Source organism: Narcine bancroftii, chromosome 1, assembly GCF_036971445.1.
Source record: "Narcine bancroftii isolate sNarBan1 chromosome 1, sNarBan1.hap1, whole genome shotgun sequence".
Classification (NCBI taxonomy): Eukaryota; Metazoa; Chordata; class Chondrichthyes; order Torpediniformes; family Narcinidae; genus Narcine; species Narcine bancroftii.
Genome location: NC_091469.1, coordinates 388760863 through 388778368, shown reverse-complemented (window position 1 = coordinate 388778368; position 17506 = coordinate 388760863). Strand labels below are relative to the sequence as shown.

General features: G+C 41.2%; 1 protein-coding gene across 4 annotated transcripts in view; it reads right to left on the bottom strand.

The window, feature by feature from the left end:
• Window positions 1–17506, bottom strand: part of gabbr2 (gamma-aminobutyric acid (GABA) B receptor, 2) — an 811906-nt gene that overhangs the window by 346822 nt on the left and 447578 nt on the right. For all 4 annotated transcript variants that reach the window (XM_069913637.1, XM_069913635.1, XM_069913636.1 and 1 more), the window contains exon 3: window positions 13605–13775. In XM_069913637.1, the coding sequence (XP_069769738.1) occupies window positions 13605–13775 (171 nt within the window). The remainder of the gene's footprint in view (window positions 1–13604; window positions 13776–17506) is intronic.

Here is a 17506-nt window from a genome sequence, read left to right as displayed (position 1 = left end):
ACATACAGTGCATTGTTTTTTATACAATTTGCTTGTCCTTCGGCATCTCCACTACACTGCTTTAATTGGTTAGTTTTTGCAGAATCATCCTGATTACTGTTAGTCACGCACACCACGATCATTCATGACCTCTGCTCACACCAAATCCTGTTTTTCACTCTTTATCAATCTTTGGCTCCTGCATGTCTCTCTGTAGTTAAATCTGTTGCAAGTCTGTTGTAACATTTTCCAGCTAAACTCTAGTGGTTAGCCCCCTTTTATGACTAATCATCACATTTTAACTTAAACCCTTTTTAACCCAAATTCTCTATCTATAACAATCTCCTCAACAACATACCAATAAAACATGTTTCTTCCTGCGTTATCAGGGGTCTAGTGCATCGATTGCACATCCCTGTTAAAGTCGGGCATTGATGAACTGGCTCAAAGTTACTTGTTAAATGCAATTCGAACTTTCCCTGACTTTTTAATGTCTTTCAGCCATCCTATAATTAGCAAGAAGCTCCTTGCTCCATTTCTACACCACTACTACCATTTTGTTTTGTGCTAGATATTTGCCTAGATCCTTAGCAAAGTCAAGCTTCTTTCAAAATGTATACTCTCACCCATCTTTTGTCATAACCTGAGTCCTGTCAGGTTTGATCAAATAACAGCTTTTTAAAACGAAAATGAGTCTTATCAATTAAAACAAAGTGTGTTTCACTCTATTTAATGTTCCTGAGTACACTACTCATGTAGGCCAATTCAAATTCATCTCCAATTTTCCAAACCCTTTGCACTTCAGCAGTCCATGCGTAAGTTCATTGCTAATAGAGAGTCATGGTAGATGTTGAACTATATTTACAAGAAAAACACAAACAAGCAAATATAATGCACTTACAATAGAACAATGCAAGCAGACATATCAATCTGGGAAACCAGTTAAATAATGATGAGTGATGACAAGGAGATAAAAGCTGAAGCACAAAAGGTTCCCAGAATTTCCAGTCCAGCTGCAAACTTGTATCTAAAACTTTTATTACTGGGTGAAAGAAACACAATTTGAAGCATTTGTGAACTTTAGAATCCATTTATGTGCTTGTGACTGCCAAACACATAATCCATTTTTTAGAAGATGTGGGGAAATGCTCAACAACATGCCTTTGAAGTCAAACATTTCATCGTTTATTTGAACTTCACTTTGAAGCTCTCATTAATTCAGCATTTTAAAAGTAATTTACTATAAAAGGTTAGTTATTACATGAAAATCAAAAAGAGAACTGTATGGACTGCAATACAACTTTCCAAAGTCACGATGTTTCATTAGGAAATTATCTGCAGACGATTTGGTGAGTCATTAATTTAAAATATTTACAATATATAACAATGATCACTGATTAAATTATTGCACAGATTCATCTAACACTGTTCTTAACGTGGTCAGCCCAGGCAAAGAATTAATTGGATTGAATATGTACTGAATTAATCCTTTTAAATAGATCAATAGCTATAAAAATTACCAATATTATTGATATTAAACCTTTGATCCACTTCTTGATCGGGAGTTGAAATGAGACAGCGATAGCAATCTCTGTCTTTAGATGGCAAAGGTTTGTTATAGCAAGTATTTTTGTTTTGAAAAGCTTGAAACAATGTTAGCTGTTTAGGATAATAGAAAGTGCATAACAAGTTGGGTTGACAGCCTTTTAACAGAGGTTCCAACTCATTTCAAATAAATTGACAATCTGCTTGATTCTGACAGTAATCATTGCTGCCCTCCAAATGCTCCATGATTGGTCACATCAAATCAGAATTAAAGATAAGCTCATTTATCTTTGAGATCTTGATGGGATAACTGGGATAACACATGGGTCACATCGATGACAGCTTGAAACATCAGCAGTTAGACTATATGGGTAGATGTGCTGCAGCTCCCTCCTTTAGTTGAGTTTGAATAGAGTGATACAATGCAAATCAATCACTGAACTTTCGTATATTGTTGGCAGTTTAATTTATTGCTCATTCTTCAACTCTAACACCAACTCTAAACAAGTGCACAGATGCCAAAAATCGATTTGTAAATGCAGTACTTTTGATAACATAGTATACAGACCCCCCCAAGTCATAATTAAAATGAATGGCTTTGAACTCAGTTTTAGTTTTAATTGTTGAGCAGTGCATCATCAGTGATTTATTACAAAACTGGGTATTCTGCCAAACCCCCTGAAAGTTGGCTTGAATTGTTTAATCTGGTTCACTGTATCATTACTGCTGCCATCTCACTCCCATTATCAGATCTGACTCTGCATCATTGCTAATTCATGAGGCTTTAGTGGCATCTAAATAGAGTCAGAAAAGAACAAGGCTCTTTTGCACTCCAGCGCTTTATAAGGTTACAGATAAGCCTACCCTTGTGCCAGAAACCACGTCATGATGTTGCACCGCACGTATGCAGACCCTACCCGGCTGGCAGAAAAGGCGAACCCGGCGGTGCCATCTTGACGTGGCAGCTTTGCTGCAGCGACCGTAACACGCAGTGCTGGTTTGCCTGCCGTCAGAGATATGCACCTGCCACAAGGCTCTCATTGTTACCAATTACTCCTGAAGCTTAGAATTTTACCACTTGGGCATCCTCATGTTGGACACTCATCTCAAGATTTTTGGCCCTTCTTTCAGAGAAAAGCCTTTAGTACAAATGGTTATGCCACACCACCAGTGAGGCTTTCCACCAAACAATAATAAGTTTGCACAATCTATATATCTCACCTGCTTGTTGAATTTCCAATTGGGTGTTTTAGATTTCCTGATAGAGTGTTTGTGACTACATAAGCTCCTGAAGTCTGCAATTATGACTTTTATATGCACACTATATTTTTGTAATCTCTTCTCTCATGGATTGTGCCAGTTTTTAAACATTCATTTCAGCACTGAAGAGATTATCTGACATCAATCAGTTGTTCAACTCTCCAAGGCTGTACCAATACTGAAAGTGGAAGATTTTCACTCCATTGATACATCATTTGCTTTGGAGGAAAGAAAAATCCCTTGCAGTAAACAGTCTAATGATTAAAAGGCTTTGGTATAATTGCTCATTGGTATCTTTCGAAATGGAGAACATTTTAAACATCACATCCTACCAACTGCATGATTATTTTTGCCTGAAAGAGTTAAAATTGTAGCTTAAAAAGCAAAAACTTCCTGATCTTCTCTCCCCCACTCAACCTTTCCCAAGCACATGTAATCATTTTTCCAGTACTGCACTTCAGTAATGAGGGATTTTCTTGCAAAGAAAGCCAAAATAAATGCTATTTCCAGAATACTGTACAGAAAGGCTGTGTGTAAAAAAAACGAAGATGCAAGATGCATTCATGCCAACTATAAAGAAATATTTTCCCTGAATGAGGAGCCATTTAAAATTAAAATGAATATTTCTCAACATTTAAATTTTTGCATGATAGCTTTTCTCTTAATTGTCTGCCTTTGACAAGGTTCCACACAGGAGATTAGTCAGCAAGCTTCAGATTCTTGGTATTCATGGTGAGGGAGTAAACTTGATTTGACATTGGCTATACGGGAGAAGCCAGAGAGTGATGGTGGATGATTGTTTCTCAGACTGGAAGCCTGTGGCTAATGGTGAGCCTCGGGGATCATTGTTGTTTGTGACCTATATCAATGATCTGGACGATGAAGTAGAAAATTAGATTGCAAGTTTGCAGACAACACAAAGATTGCAGGCATTGTGGACAGTGAGAAAGATTTTTCAAAACTTGCAGAGCAATCTGGACCAGCTGTAAAAATGGGCTGAAAAATGGCAGATGGAAGAATTTAATGCAGACAAGCATGAGCTGTTGCAATTTGGAAGGACAAACCAAGAATGGACATACACGGTGAATGGTAGGGAACTGAGGAGTGCAGTAGAACAGAGGGATCTGGGAATACGGATACATAATTCCCTGGAAGTGGTATTACAGGTAGATTGGGTTCTAAAGAAAGCTTTTTGCATATTGACCTTCATAAGTCAAATTACTCTATTGAGTTTAAGAGTTGGGATGTTATGGTAAAGTTGTATAGAACATTGGTGAAGGCAAATTTGGAGTATTGTGTGTAGATTTGGTCACCTAACTACAGGAAAAATATCAATAAAATTGAATAAGTGCAGAGAAGATTTATTAGGATGTTGCCCGGACTTCAGGAACTGAGTTACAGGGAAAGGTTAATCAGGTTAGGACTTTATTCCCTGAAGCGTAGAAGAATAACCGGAGATTTGATAGAGGTATACAAAATTATGAGAGGTATCAACAGAGTGAATGTGAATAGGCATTTTCCACTGAGGGTAGGTGAGATACAAACCAGAGGACATGAGTTTAGGGGCAACAGAGGGTAAACTTCTTCACACGGAGAGTGATGGCAGTGTGGAACAAGCTGCCAGCTGAAGTTTTGAATGTGAGCTTAATTTTAACATTTAAGAAAAAATTGGAGAGGTAAGATCAGAATAATAGTTCAGCAAATACTAGAAGGGCTTGTTTTCTGTGCTGTAATGTTCTATGGTTCTATGTAAATTAGACAGAATTAAATAGATACTTTCTAATTTGTTTAATGTAGATATGCCTGCAATTGATTAGCTAAATGTTAACAAGATAATTAGCTACCATGTGGACATGTACATTTCAGAATATAACTTGATGGAGAATGACTGAATATTTATCCTGGATTTCATCATGGCAAGGCCAAAAAGGAAGATCAAATAATTAGCTATTAAAAAATTTGACAATCTCCCAAATAAAAGCAGCAATAAAATAAAATCAGTCGACCAATTTCAGCATGACTTCCTGTGAATAAAAAAGATATTAATTGTACAACAAAAGGTATTATGCAAGATATCATGAATTCACTGTACCATGGATTTTGCTACTGGACAGTTGATTTTTATTTATTGCTGTTAATGATCTTTTTGACATTTGTTGGAATAAAATTTACAATATTGTTTCTTGATCTGTGAAAACTATAAATATATATCCTTCCTGTCCTAAACACCATAGATAGCTGAGATGCTTCATTTCCCAATGAGCTGAACACCTTCTATATCTGCTTTGAGAAGAAAAACCAAACAGTGCCTACTAGAATCTCTGAAAAGGCTGAGGACCTTAGAACATCATTCAAGAGGGTGAACCCTCACAAGGCGTACTTGGCAGGGCACTGAAAATGTGTGCCAACCAACTAGCCGAAGTGTTCACGGACATTTTCAACCTCTCATTGCTGCAGTCAGACGTCCCCATCAGCTTCTAAGGGCATCAATTATCTCGGTGCCCAACTAGACTAGTGTGATTTGCCTCAACAACTATCACCTAGTTGCACTAACTACTACTGTGTCGAAATGCTTTGAGAGGCTGCTCTTGGCCAGAATTAATACCTACCTAAGCAAAGGTCTGGACCCATTTCAATTTGTCTATTATCACAATCGCTCCACAGCAGATACAATATTGCTGGGTTTCCACTTAGCTCCAAGACTCCTCAAAAATGGAAACTCACACTTAAGGCTGCTTTTCATCGATTACAGCTCAGCCTTCAATGCCATTATTCCGGTCAAGAAGCTAAAAACTCTAGGCCTCTGTACCCAACTCTGCAACTGGATCCTTGACTTTTTCATTGGAAAAAGTACGAATTGGAAGCAACATTTCATCGTCAATGATAATCAACACAGGCACATCCCAAGGATGCATACCTAGCCCACTGCTCTACTCGTTATATAGAACATTGTGGCCAGGCACAATTCCATGGCTATAAGTTTGGCTATGACATCACAGTTGTCGACAGAATCACAAACGGCAATGAAAGAGTGTACAGGAAGGGGAGAGATTAGCTCTTCGAGTGGTGTCACAACAAAAACCTTGTGCTCCATGTTAGCAAAACTAAGATGATTGTGGACTTCAGGAGGGAGGCAGGCAAACATATCCCCGTCCTCCGCAAGGGCTCAGTAGTGGAGAGGGTTAAGAATCAAATTCCTGGGTGCCAACATCTCTGAAGATCTGTCCTGGAGCTTCCATGTTGATGCAATCACAAAGAAGGCCCACCAGTGGATATACTTTGTGAGATGCTTGAGTAGGTTCAGTACATCACCAAAGACTCTCAAAAACTTTTACACGTGTACCACAGAGAACATACTGGCTGATTGTATCGCTGTCTGGTATGGAGGCATCAAATCTCAGGACAAGAATAAACTCCAGAGGATTGTTATCTTGACCTGTGACATCTTGATCTCACTCCATTGAGGCATATACATGAGGTGGTGTCTTAAAAAAGCAGCCTCTACAATCAAAGACCCCCACTAACCAGTCCATGCCCTCTTCAATGTGCTACCGTCAGGAAAAAAGGCACAGGAGCCTAAAGACAAGCACTCTGCGGCACCAGGACAGCTTCTTCCCCACTCCCATTAGATTCCTGAATAATCAATGAACAAAAGACACTGCCTTACTTTTTTGTGCACTATTATTTTTGTAAGATGGTTCATAATAAGAATGTTTGCACTATGATTCAGCCACAAAGCACCAAATTTCATGACTTGTTCATGACAATAAATTTTAATTCTGACTCTGATTAATGGACAAATTTCTTGAAGTTCAGCATTACCTGGGAATTGGTTGTAATTAAAAGATAAGAAACTCAGCAATTATGAATTAAGTTTATAACCTTTGGAATTAAAATTCAAGGCCTACTCTAGACAAAAGAGGTAACATTAATGAATAAAAATGGAACTGGATCAGGAAGGCAGACTGCCAGAGAAATAGCTCAGGGTCATCAAACTATGAACATTTACAGAATCAGAAATATTAATGATTAAAATAGTGATGGAATTCATTTATTGAATTAATATAGTCAATTTTTGAGTATCATGTGGTGTGGTGTATGAATCACCATCAAATAAATCAACTTCGTAATGACAAGAAGGAATGGTGAGAGGGGAAACTCAAATATAATTTACAACCTAATTTTGGGTCACTGAATTGCAAAGGGTAAAAGAAATTAAGTTAGTTTAATAAAGTTATAAGATGTATAATTGGATGTCATTGATTGAGAACCAAATATTGGTCTGACCATCAGATATTGGAAATTAAAAAAAGGAGCAGACCATCAAATGATACTGTACAGGAATAGGCCCTGTGAGACATCGTGGTGAGAGTGTTATGGCTTGGGCATGTATGGCTGCCACAGTCACTGACGTACTTATCTTCATTGCATGATGTACCTGCTGATGGCAGTAGCAAAATTAATTCCAAGGTGTATAGATACATCTTATCTGCTCAAGTTCAAGCTAAAGCTCCAAATTTATCCTACAGCAAGGCAACAATTCCAAACATACTGCTGAAGATACAGAGGAGTCTTTACAAAGCTAAAAACTGGAAAATTCTTGAATGGCTATGTTGGTCGACCAATCCAAATCCAATTGAGCATGCTTTCCATATGCGGCAGAGAAAACTAAAGAGTTAAAGTGCCAGAAACAAACATGAGCTGAAGATGGCTGCATTAGAGGCCTGGCAGAGCATCACTAGAGAAGATACTCAGCACCTGATGATGTCTGTAAATCACAGATCTCAAGCAATCATTGCATGCAAGGGATATGCAACAAAGTACTCAACATGACTATTTTAATATATGTACCATTGCTGTGACCCATACATTTTGATGCCCTGAAATGAGGAGACTATGTATAAAAAAGTTCTGTCATTTCTACATGGTCAAATCAAAATGTATATACATACACTTTGTTAAAATCTGGAATGTGCACTTTCAAGACATTTTAATTATTTGATTACAAATTTAAAACTGTGGAGCACAACAGGGGAAAATCAAGGAAAAGAGTGTCTTTGTCCCAAACATTATGGAGGGCACTGTATACAACCGACATTTCAGGCCTAAGCCCTTCCTCAAGGTATGAATTTTGAAAAAAAGACGGGCATGAAAGACTGGTGAAAGGTGAAGAATGGGAGGGGGAGGAGAACAGACCAACAGACACAAGGTGTTAATTGGATATGATAGGAGAACAGGAGAGAGGAATGGTGAGAATTGAATGGGGGAAGGGGTGTTTGATTTTGGCTCTGTGAAAGGAGGTGGAGAGTAAAAGGAAGAGAGAGAGGTAGGGGAAAGGAGAAACCAGATGGTATTAACATCAACATCTCTGGCTTCCATCAGCACAGACACCCTACTACCCCACCTCCCCCTCCCCCCCCCCCATCTTTCCCTACATCTCTTTTCCTCTAGCACTCCCTCATAATCAATCAACCATTCTTGGGGATTCAATGCATAATTGAAATTAGTAGTCTGATGTCCTGCTCTGCAATGCACGTGGTTAGATGCCACTCGTTATGTCTTGGCATTTCTAGAAATAAATGTACTACACAAAGGACCTAAAAGCAATAAATACATTTTTGAATGGCATGTTTAAATATATAATGCCTGTGGCTGTTACTGGACCAGTACCAGAGATATGAACTATCGATCTTGAAAACACACGTTTTAATTCCATCATGGCATCAGGTTTATTTTATTTCAAGTGATTAAATAAATTGGGGATAAAGCAATTAGCAGTCATGATAATTGTAAGCCTGTACTTCATCAAACACATCCATTTTGTTTGTGTTCATTGAGGAAGGTTATCTGATTCCTTGTCTGTTCTCACCTACGTGTACATATGACTTGTCTATAACATGACTGGCAAATTGTGAACCACTGAAATGACCCAGCAAACCAGTTATTTCAGATCAATTATCGTCAGCAATAAAATGAAATTTTGCAAGCAACATCCATATCCTGTGAATTAATAAAAAAGATTGGATTCTATAATGCAACACACAGAAACATAACAGGATATGCAGGCCAATGACAACTAAAATGAAAGCCCACAGCTTCATATAGTGAGTAGCTTATAGGTTATCCAATTCTATTCCTGTTTCCAATTTTAACCCTGATATGATTGCAACACTTATATTTGAAAATTACATTTTAACACATGTGCATTAGATATCCAAATAATGAGAACTATATAGGGTCTTGTAACATCTTGGATCACAGTAAATAAATATGACAAGTGTATCCACATAATGAGCACCAAGTTCCTTGGAGTTCACTTAATTAGTGACCTATCATGGACACTCAGCATCTCCTCACTTACCAGGAAGGTGCAACAGTAACTGCCCTTCCTGAGAAGAATAAAGCGGGCAAGGCTACTAGCCACCATTATATCAACCTTTTATAGGAGTTCTATCAAGAGCGTCCTGGCATGTTGCATCATGGCATGGTTGCTGCAGAGAATGGATTGGAAGTCAATCCACTGGACCATAAGGGTAGCAGAGAGGATCACGGGAGTTTCCCTGCCTCCCATCGACATGATCTAATGGGATTGTTGTCTGAACAAAGTGTGCAAAATCATTGAGGATACCTTCCACCCTGCACACATCTTTCGCCTGCTTCCATTGGGGAAGAGACAGAGAAGTATTAGAGCCAGTACCACCAGGTTGAGGAACAGATTCTTCCTATGGGTGGTGAGAATGGTGTATATATTCCCATATATACAGAACAAAGTTATCTATTTTTTTTATTTGTATTGATGAAAGACTTGTCCTGCATATGTAGTATTTGCCTGTATGTGTGCTATGTCTAGTTGTGTGTCTCCATGTTTTGCACCAAGGACTGGAGAATACTGTTTTGTCGAGTTCTACTTGTACAATCAGATAACAATAAACTTGAGTATAAGTTACAATCATTATAAAAGCAAAAATGACCCTTTAATACATGTTGCTTTTCTTCAGAACTTTGACTTTTGTAATTGTATCTTGAACCAAGCTCAATGATATTTGCATAAATAGCAAGCTTCACCATATGGTATTTGAATTACTAGTTTTTGATAATATGCAGACATGAATCAGGATCTTCACAGGAAACAAATTATGCACATCATCAGGTCCTAATCTTAAGCCTGAGTGATTATTGTACCTAAAATTTTAAGGCTTTGAAAAAAATTCATGACAAAATTTAGTTAATTTTTAAGAACTAAATGCTTTAAGACTGTAAGCAACATCATTTAGTTATTAAATGCTGATTGCATTACTGGTTGGCAGCAGGTCCATGGAGAACTATTGCCTATCTGGAGTGCACATATCAGCACTTTCTAGAACGAGGTGCCTTCTCTTGTTTACAGTGTGCTGGTGATCAAATGCAGCCCTGGGTCAATTCTGTTACTTACCTAGCTGAAGGGCCAGATGTTGTTTGTAACTGACCCCTCAGCATTTGGCAGCGGAGGCTGGTGCATCAAACACAGCTGATGAATGGGGTTGCTATCTTTTACCAAAAATAGTTTAGCTATTTTAAGTTCATAACATATTTGTTTTAATTAACTAGTTTAATGAGTTTTAGATAAACCTGTTTTAATTTTTGTTGCCCTTAAATGATGTATTAAAAAAAAATTTAAATCAATTTCAATTGTTTCTATATGCCTGTTTCTCAGCTCATGGCATCAATGACTACCAAGGCAAGGTAGAGGACTGAGCTTCAGGAAGGGTCCACTGAGCTCTCTTTCAGCAATATATCAAGTTTATTGTCATCTGATTGTACAAGTACAACCTGATGAAATAGCAGACTCCGGTCCTTGATACAAAACATGCAGATGCACAACCTGACATAGCTCACATACAGACAAATAATATGCAGGTCAAGCAATTTTTAACGATAAAAATAAATAAATACTGTTTCGTACAAATGAGAGTCTCGGATGGTTAGTGTGAGCAGCTTCTTTGGACGTTCAGCATTCTCACTGCCCTCAGCCTGTTCCTCAGCCTGGTGGTGCTGGCTCTGATACTCCTGTATCTCTTCCCCAACAGGAGCAGCTGAATGATGTTGTGTGCAGGGTGGAAGATGTCCTCAATGATATTGCATGCCCTGATCAGACAATGATCCCAAAAAACCACACCGATGGGGGAGGGGGGGAGTGAAAGACCTGTAATCCTCTCTGCCACTCTTATGGTCCTGTGGATTGACCTCCATTCCAATGTAGATGTGTAGTGGAGGGTGGTCATTCCTGGTCCTCTTGAAGTTCACGATCATCTCCTTCATCTTGTCCATGTCGAGACTCAGGTTGTTACTCACACCATTCCACGAGATTTTCCACCTCTTCTCTATAGTGCGACTCATTGTTGTTGCCAACGAGGCCGACTACTGTTGTGTCATTGTGTCATCTGCAAACCTGATGATACCATTGGAATTGCAGTCATGGAACAGTAGCATAAACAGAAGTGGGCTGAGCACACAGTCCTTAGGTGCACCAGTGATCAGCTTGATGGCACCTGATGTTCTGCTGCCAACTCGCAGAGACCGAGGTCCTTCTGTTGGAAAGTCCAAGATCCAAGTAAAGAGAGGGGTGTTGAGTCCTATTCTATTCACAGAAGAATTATGGAACAAAGTTCAAGTCATTGGGAAGCTCACAGCTGTAAGAGCCTGCATGATTGCAGGGCTAATACAGGGCAAGTGCGGGTGATGCATCAGATCGAATGCTGTCGCTTTACATTGCACAGAAGTGCTGGAGAAGTTCAGCAGATCACACAGCATCTGAGGTAATTCCCAAAAGGGCTAGAGATACTCTGTCCGAAACATTGGTTACCCTTTACTTCCTGTATGCGCCACGTGACCTGAGTTACTTCAGCAGTTTGTGTGTTGAACTACAATCACAACGTCTGCAGGCTTTCCCATTTACCACTGATATATTGCAAGTATTTTCCACCTAATACACAGTTATTTTAATTTACACAATTAATGATTGTTTCTTTCTGCTCAAACTCTCATAAAAATACTTCATAATTTTGATTTACATCAATGCAGCTCAATAACATACATAGGTAATTACCAGCTCCATGGACAATCATTCTGTACTGCTAGTGATGTGTTCAAGATTTGTTCAAATAAAATTCACTTAATCCAAAGAACAAGAAATAATGCAGCTAATGAGTTTCACTGCCAGTGCCAAGTGGATGTAATCAAATCACAGATTTCCTGTGGTGTGCCCTGTATACATCCTTCTGATTTCTCAGTAGTGATTTTATCTTGCGTCATTAGAGGTAAATTTAATAGAAATAGCTGTTAAAAATTTGGAGCAGAGATTGGTTGTGCCACAGCTGTGCACGCACATTAAAGGAAAATGAACTGACCTAATGGAAATGTACAAGACCATGAAGACAGCAGCATTTTACTCACGGCAGTGATGGCCAATACCAGAGGATATTTGTTCAAGATGTGTAGAGGAAAGTTCAGAGATACTGCAGGTTTTTTTTTACATAGAGAGGGGGGAATGCATTGCCAGGGGTGAGTGCTAACATTTACATGTTCATGTGGTTTATGAATACAATTATGGTTGGACATCAGTAAATGCTGATTAAACACCTTCTCAGACTATCTCAACACAACTAAAGCTATGAGAACCAGGCTATCTTCTTGGGTTGTGACTGATTGTGAAATAAAATTCTCTCTACTACTAAAAGATGACTTTCATAACCATGCTGTGAGGTGTCACACATGACAAAACCTCACATGACAAAACAGCATACCAGAGTACAGACTCTATGGCCTGCAATGTTGTGCAAATGTACATAAACCTACTCTACATCTATCTTACCTTTCCCTCCCTGAAGAGCCCATAATCCTTCAATTTTCTTATATCTTTATGCCTATCACAGAGTCTGTAAAATGTCCCAATTGCTTCAGCCTCAATCACCACCCCTGGAAATGCATTCCAGGCACCCACAACTGTCTAGGTAAAAAACCTACCTCCCCTAAAGTCTCCTCTACTTAACGTCAACATATATCCTCTGGTATTGGCCATTACTGCCATAGGAAAAGGTGCTGGCTGTCCTCTCTATCAATGCCTTTCATAATCTTATATACCTTATTCTCCATCACTGATAGAGAAAAGCCCTAGCTTGCTCAACCATTCTTAATAAGACATGATTTCACATCCAGGCAGCATCTTGGTAAATCTCCTCTGCACCCTCTTTGAAGCTTCGAAGTTCTTCCTAATAATGAGATAACGAGAACTGAACACAATATTCTAAGTGTGCTCTAACCAGAGATTTATAGAGCTGCAACATTACCTCATGGTTCTTGAATCCAATCCCTTGTTTAATGAAGGCCAGGACATCATATCCCTTCTTAACCACACAATCAACTTCAACAGCAACTTCAGGGATCTATGTATTTGTATCCCAAGGTTCCACTGTTCACCTTTGAGTATATGTACCCCTTTGAAAATAACAACTCTGTTGAACGATCTGTTGTATGAGTGGATTTGCAATTGGATCATAATAGTTTGAGCTATTAATTTCATCAATCTTCATGCTTATATCTTAGAACTTATGTCACAATATATCATTAATAATCTGGATTAGTAAATAAAAAACAGTAGAGACACTGCAGGAAATGAAGAGTTAAACCCACATTCTTGCACAGTTAGAGATTGCTCATAATATAACATGAGGAAAAGGCAAATAATCTTCCACTGGCAACAATGAATTTATCAACATTATTAATATTGATGATGGGTTGTCCAATATGTATGTATCATTTGGTATTTAAATGCACAATCATACCTCAGAGAACCGTTGTACATCTTGGGTCAAGGTCCCCACCCTACGCCAGTGAAAATGTTTGAGGAACTTGACGACTGCAGGATTGACTGCATTGTCTGATGGAACTGTTCGGAAGAAATAGGGATACTTCTTCTTATCGGCTAGGACTGGCGTAGTGGCAGCAAAGGAAAGCTGTAAGAAATATTAAGATAGAGTCAAAAATTTGAAAGGAGACATCTTCCCATTTTTCAGTATTACTGTTGGAAACTCGAATCCTAAACATCTGTGTATGGTACTGACCCACAGTCAGTTCCATATCCAAAAGGTCAAAATTCGATTTAATTAATTTATCAATTTTTTTTAAAATTCATTTTCATCCTCAAAGTATATGCACTTGAACAAACCTGTAGAAAACAGACAATTGATATTTAGAAAAATTGATATACAATTTCAAGTTTTCACTCCATCATGCAAAAGCACAACGGAAGTTCAAGAAGAAATATAACCTCACAATTCATCAAAGCCACCTTATTGTACCATGACACACACTCCATGCCACACTGTTGACATGCGCTCCACGCATTACTAGTGGCACGTGCTCCACGCCACACTGGTGTCACAAGTGCCACACATTACTAGTGACACGTGCTCCATGCTGCACTAATGACACACACTCCATGCGCTACTAATTAAACACTCCATGCATTAGTGGCACACGCTCTACGCTGCACTGGTGACAGACACTCTACGCCACACTGGCGACACGTGCTCCACACATTCCTAGTGACACGTGCTCCACGCATTCCTAGTGACACGTGCTCCACGCATTCCTAGTGACACGCGCTCCATACCACGCTAGTGACACACGCTCCACGTATTCCTAGTGACCCGTGCTCCATGCCACACTAGTGACACATGCTCCATGCCACACAAATGACACACACTCCATGTGCTACTAGTTAAACACTCCATGCATTAGTGGCACACGCTCCACGCCGCACTGGTGACACGCGCTCCACGCATTCCTAGTGACACACGCTCCACACATTCCAAGTGACACGCACCCCACGCCACACCCGCCCCACACCACTCTAGTGACACACGCCCCATGCCACACTAGATACACACATTCCATGCCGTACTAGTGACACATGCTCATTGCCATACTAGTTATGCACACTGCACGCATTACTAGTTACACAAATTCCATGCAGTACTAGTTACAGTGCTGCAGTATACTGCATCTCTGCACTAGGTGATTTGATTCACAATTATTTCTTTTTCCATCCATTTCTTCCCCTTCATATTGCATCAAAACACTTTGAGGGAAAGATTTTGCCAATAGGGTTTCAATCCACAAACATATCCCCAGTGAAGCATTTGTTGTCAACCTGCCAAAACAGCAAAAAACTCGCCTTATTTTTACTAATTCAGGATCATTCGCATAGTTCTGATAGGAGATCAGGAGTAGCCCTAATATCTTGCCTTGTGGCCATTCTTCACAAGGTTTTGATGATGAATTCTGAAGATTATTCAATCATGAGGAATATTACAGCTGAGTTTATTTGTGTTCTTGACTCTTTAATGACTTATTCAAGAAATGTGGGCTTCACTGGCAAGGCAGAGATGCATTGCTATTCCCATTTGTCCCTTAACAGAGGAGCTGCCCTGAAATTTAGAGGCAAGCAATATGTTGTGAGTCTGAAGTCTCAATAAATCGTGGGGATTGTAATTGGTTATTTGGGAGACATGGGCTCATGGGCTGTAGAGACCTTTTGTTTCCCCAGGCTGTATATCTAAATTAGTCCCATCATGTGGTGACTCATCACAGCAAGCTTGGTCCTTCCATCGAAACGGATAGTTTCTATGAGTACTTTTTAAAATGAAACAGACATCCACACAGGAAGTTTCTGGAGACTTAGATGCCAAGAACCTGGCATGAGCCACACTCTCTCCATTGCTACCTGCTGCTGCAAACCTTGCTGGTGTTGAACAGGCTGGCCCAACGGGGAAAATTGCAGATGCTCAGCACTAAGATACGAGGTTAGCAAATGCAAGCCATCATCAGGAATTTTCATTGGTGTAGAAAAACTCCATGGCTGCAAAGAGCTATGCAGGCAAACAAAGGGGCAGTCAACAACCTCCGTCACAACAAACAGAAGATGATGAGAGAGAATATAGGATCCAGCTGGTCTATTATCACAGAATGGATGCTGCCAGTCTCTCTCTATGACCTGCATTCACGATGTCAGTCAGGACGCAGCCTTGGTCCCATATCCCAATGTAGAGTGACTAGATCACTCACCCACAGTCTGCAAATCAGAAGAACATAGAGCAGCCTCTCCGTACGAAAAGGTGATATCACTGTGAAAATATCTGCAGTAGAGGGTAGGTTTCTGCACATTCCTAGTACAATAGCACACACATCTTTGGGAAGGGCAGGGGCTGCAACTAGTTCTGGGAGAATAGAGCAAAGGTACCTTGATATGTATTACGCTATAATGACACTGATTTCAATTAGCTTCGCTAGCACCAAGCAAATACATCAGCATTATACCTAAAGGCTTTTTTAACATCTTGTAATCTGGCCCCAGTCCGGGCACAGGGAGAGCAGCAGCGGCCCCGGCCCCGGTCTGGGCGAAGGGTAGACGGCGGCGGCCCCGATCCGGGCGAAGGGTAGACGGCGGCGGCCCCGATCCGGGCAGGAGCAAGGGGGAGACGGCGGCCCCAGTCCGGGCACAGGGAGAGCAGCAGCGGCCCCGGCCCCGGTCCGGGCGAAGGGTAGACGGCGGCGGCCCCGATACGGGCAGGAGCAAGGGGGAGGCGGCGGCCCCAGTCCGGGCACAGGGAGAGCAGCGGCGGCCCCGGCCCCGGTCCGGGCAGTATGGACCGACCTAGGAGGGGAGGCAGACCCCTCCAGCCCGGGTAAGAAACCTGCATAGGAGAAGGCCACTCCGATATAAAACCTACGACCCAAGGACCTCGCTGCCACGTCCCAGCTTGCTTGGCCACGGCACACGAACCATGGGTGTAAAGGGTGGGGCCAGTACTGCGCGCACTGCACTCCACCTAAAAGCTCCTTTGCGCAGGCCCGAGGACAGGTCCACGTCCTCCCCCTCCACGTCCTCCCCCTCCACGTCCTCCCCCTCCACGTCCTCCCCCTCCACGTCCTCCCCCTCCACGTCCTCCCCCTCCACGTCCTCCCCCTCAAAAGATGCTCACAAACTCAAGCTAGCATGCTGGAACATCAGAACCATGCTAGACAAGACTGACAGCCATCGACCTGAACGTCGGTCTGCCCTCATTGCACATGAACTCCTCAGACTTGACATCGACATAGCCGCTCTCAGTGAAGTCCGCCTGGCAGATGTAGGCAGCCTCCAAGAACGCGGCGCGGGCTACACACTCTACTGGTCTGGCAAGCCTTCGGATGAACGACGCCTATCTGGTGTAGGCTTCATGGTCAAGAGCTTCATTGCCTCCAAACTCGAAAACCTTCCGACAGGCCTCTCGGACCGAATCATGTCCATGCGACTCCCACTTCAAAACAAGCGTCACATCACCCTCATCAGTGTCTATGCTCCAACCCTCCAGGCGGAACCAGCAGAAAAGAACAAGTTCTACACCGACCTGCGCAACCTCATCCAACGTACCCCTACAGCCGACAAGGTTGTCATCCTGGGCGACTTCAACGCTCGTGTCGGCAAAGACTCAGAAACCTGGCCAGGAATCCTGGGCAAGCATGGCGTCGGCAAGTGCAACGACAATGGGCGCCTCCTGTTGGAGCTCTGCGCAGAACAGCGGCTTGTCATTACAAACACCCTTTTTCAGCAGAGGGACAGCCTTAAGACCACCTGGATGCATCCCCGATCCAAACACTGGCACCTCCTGGACTACATCCTGGTGCGAGAAAGTGACACACA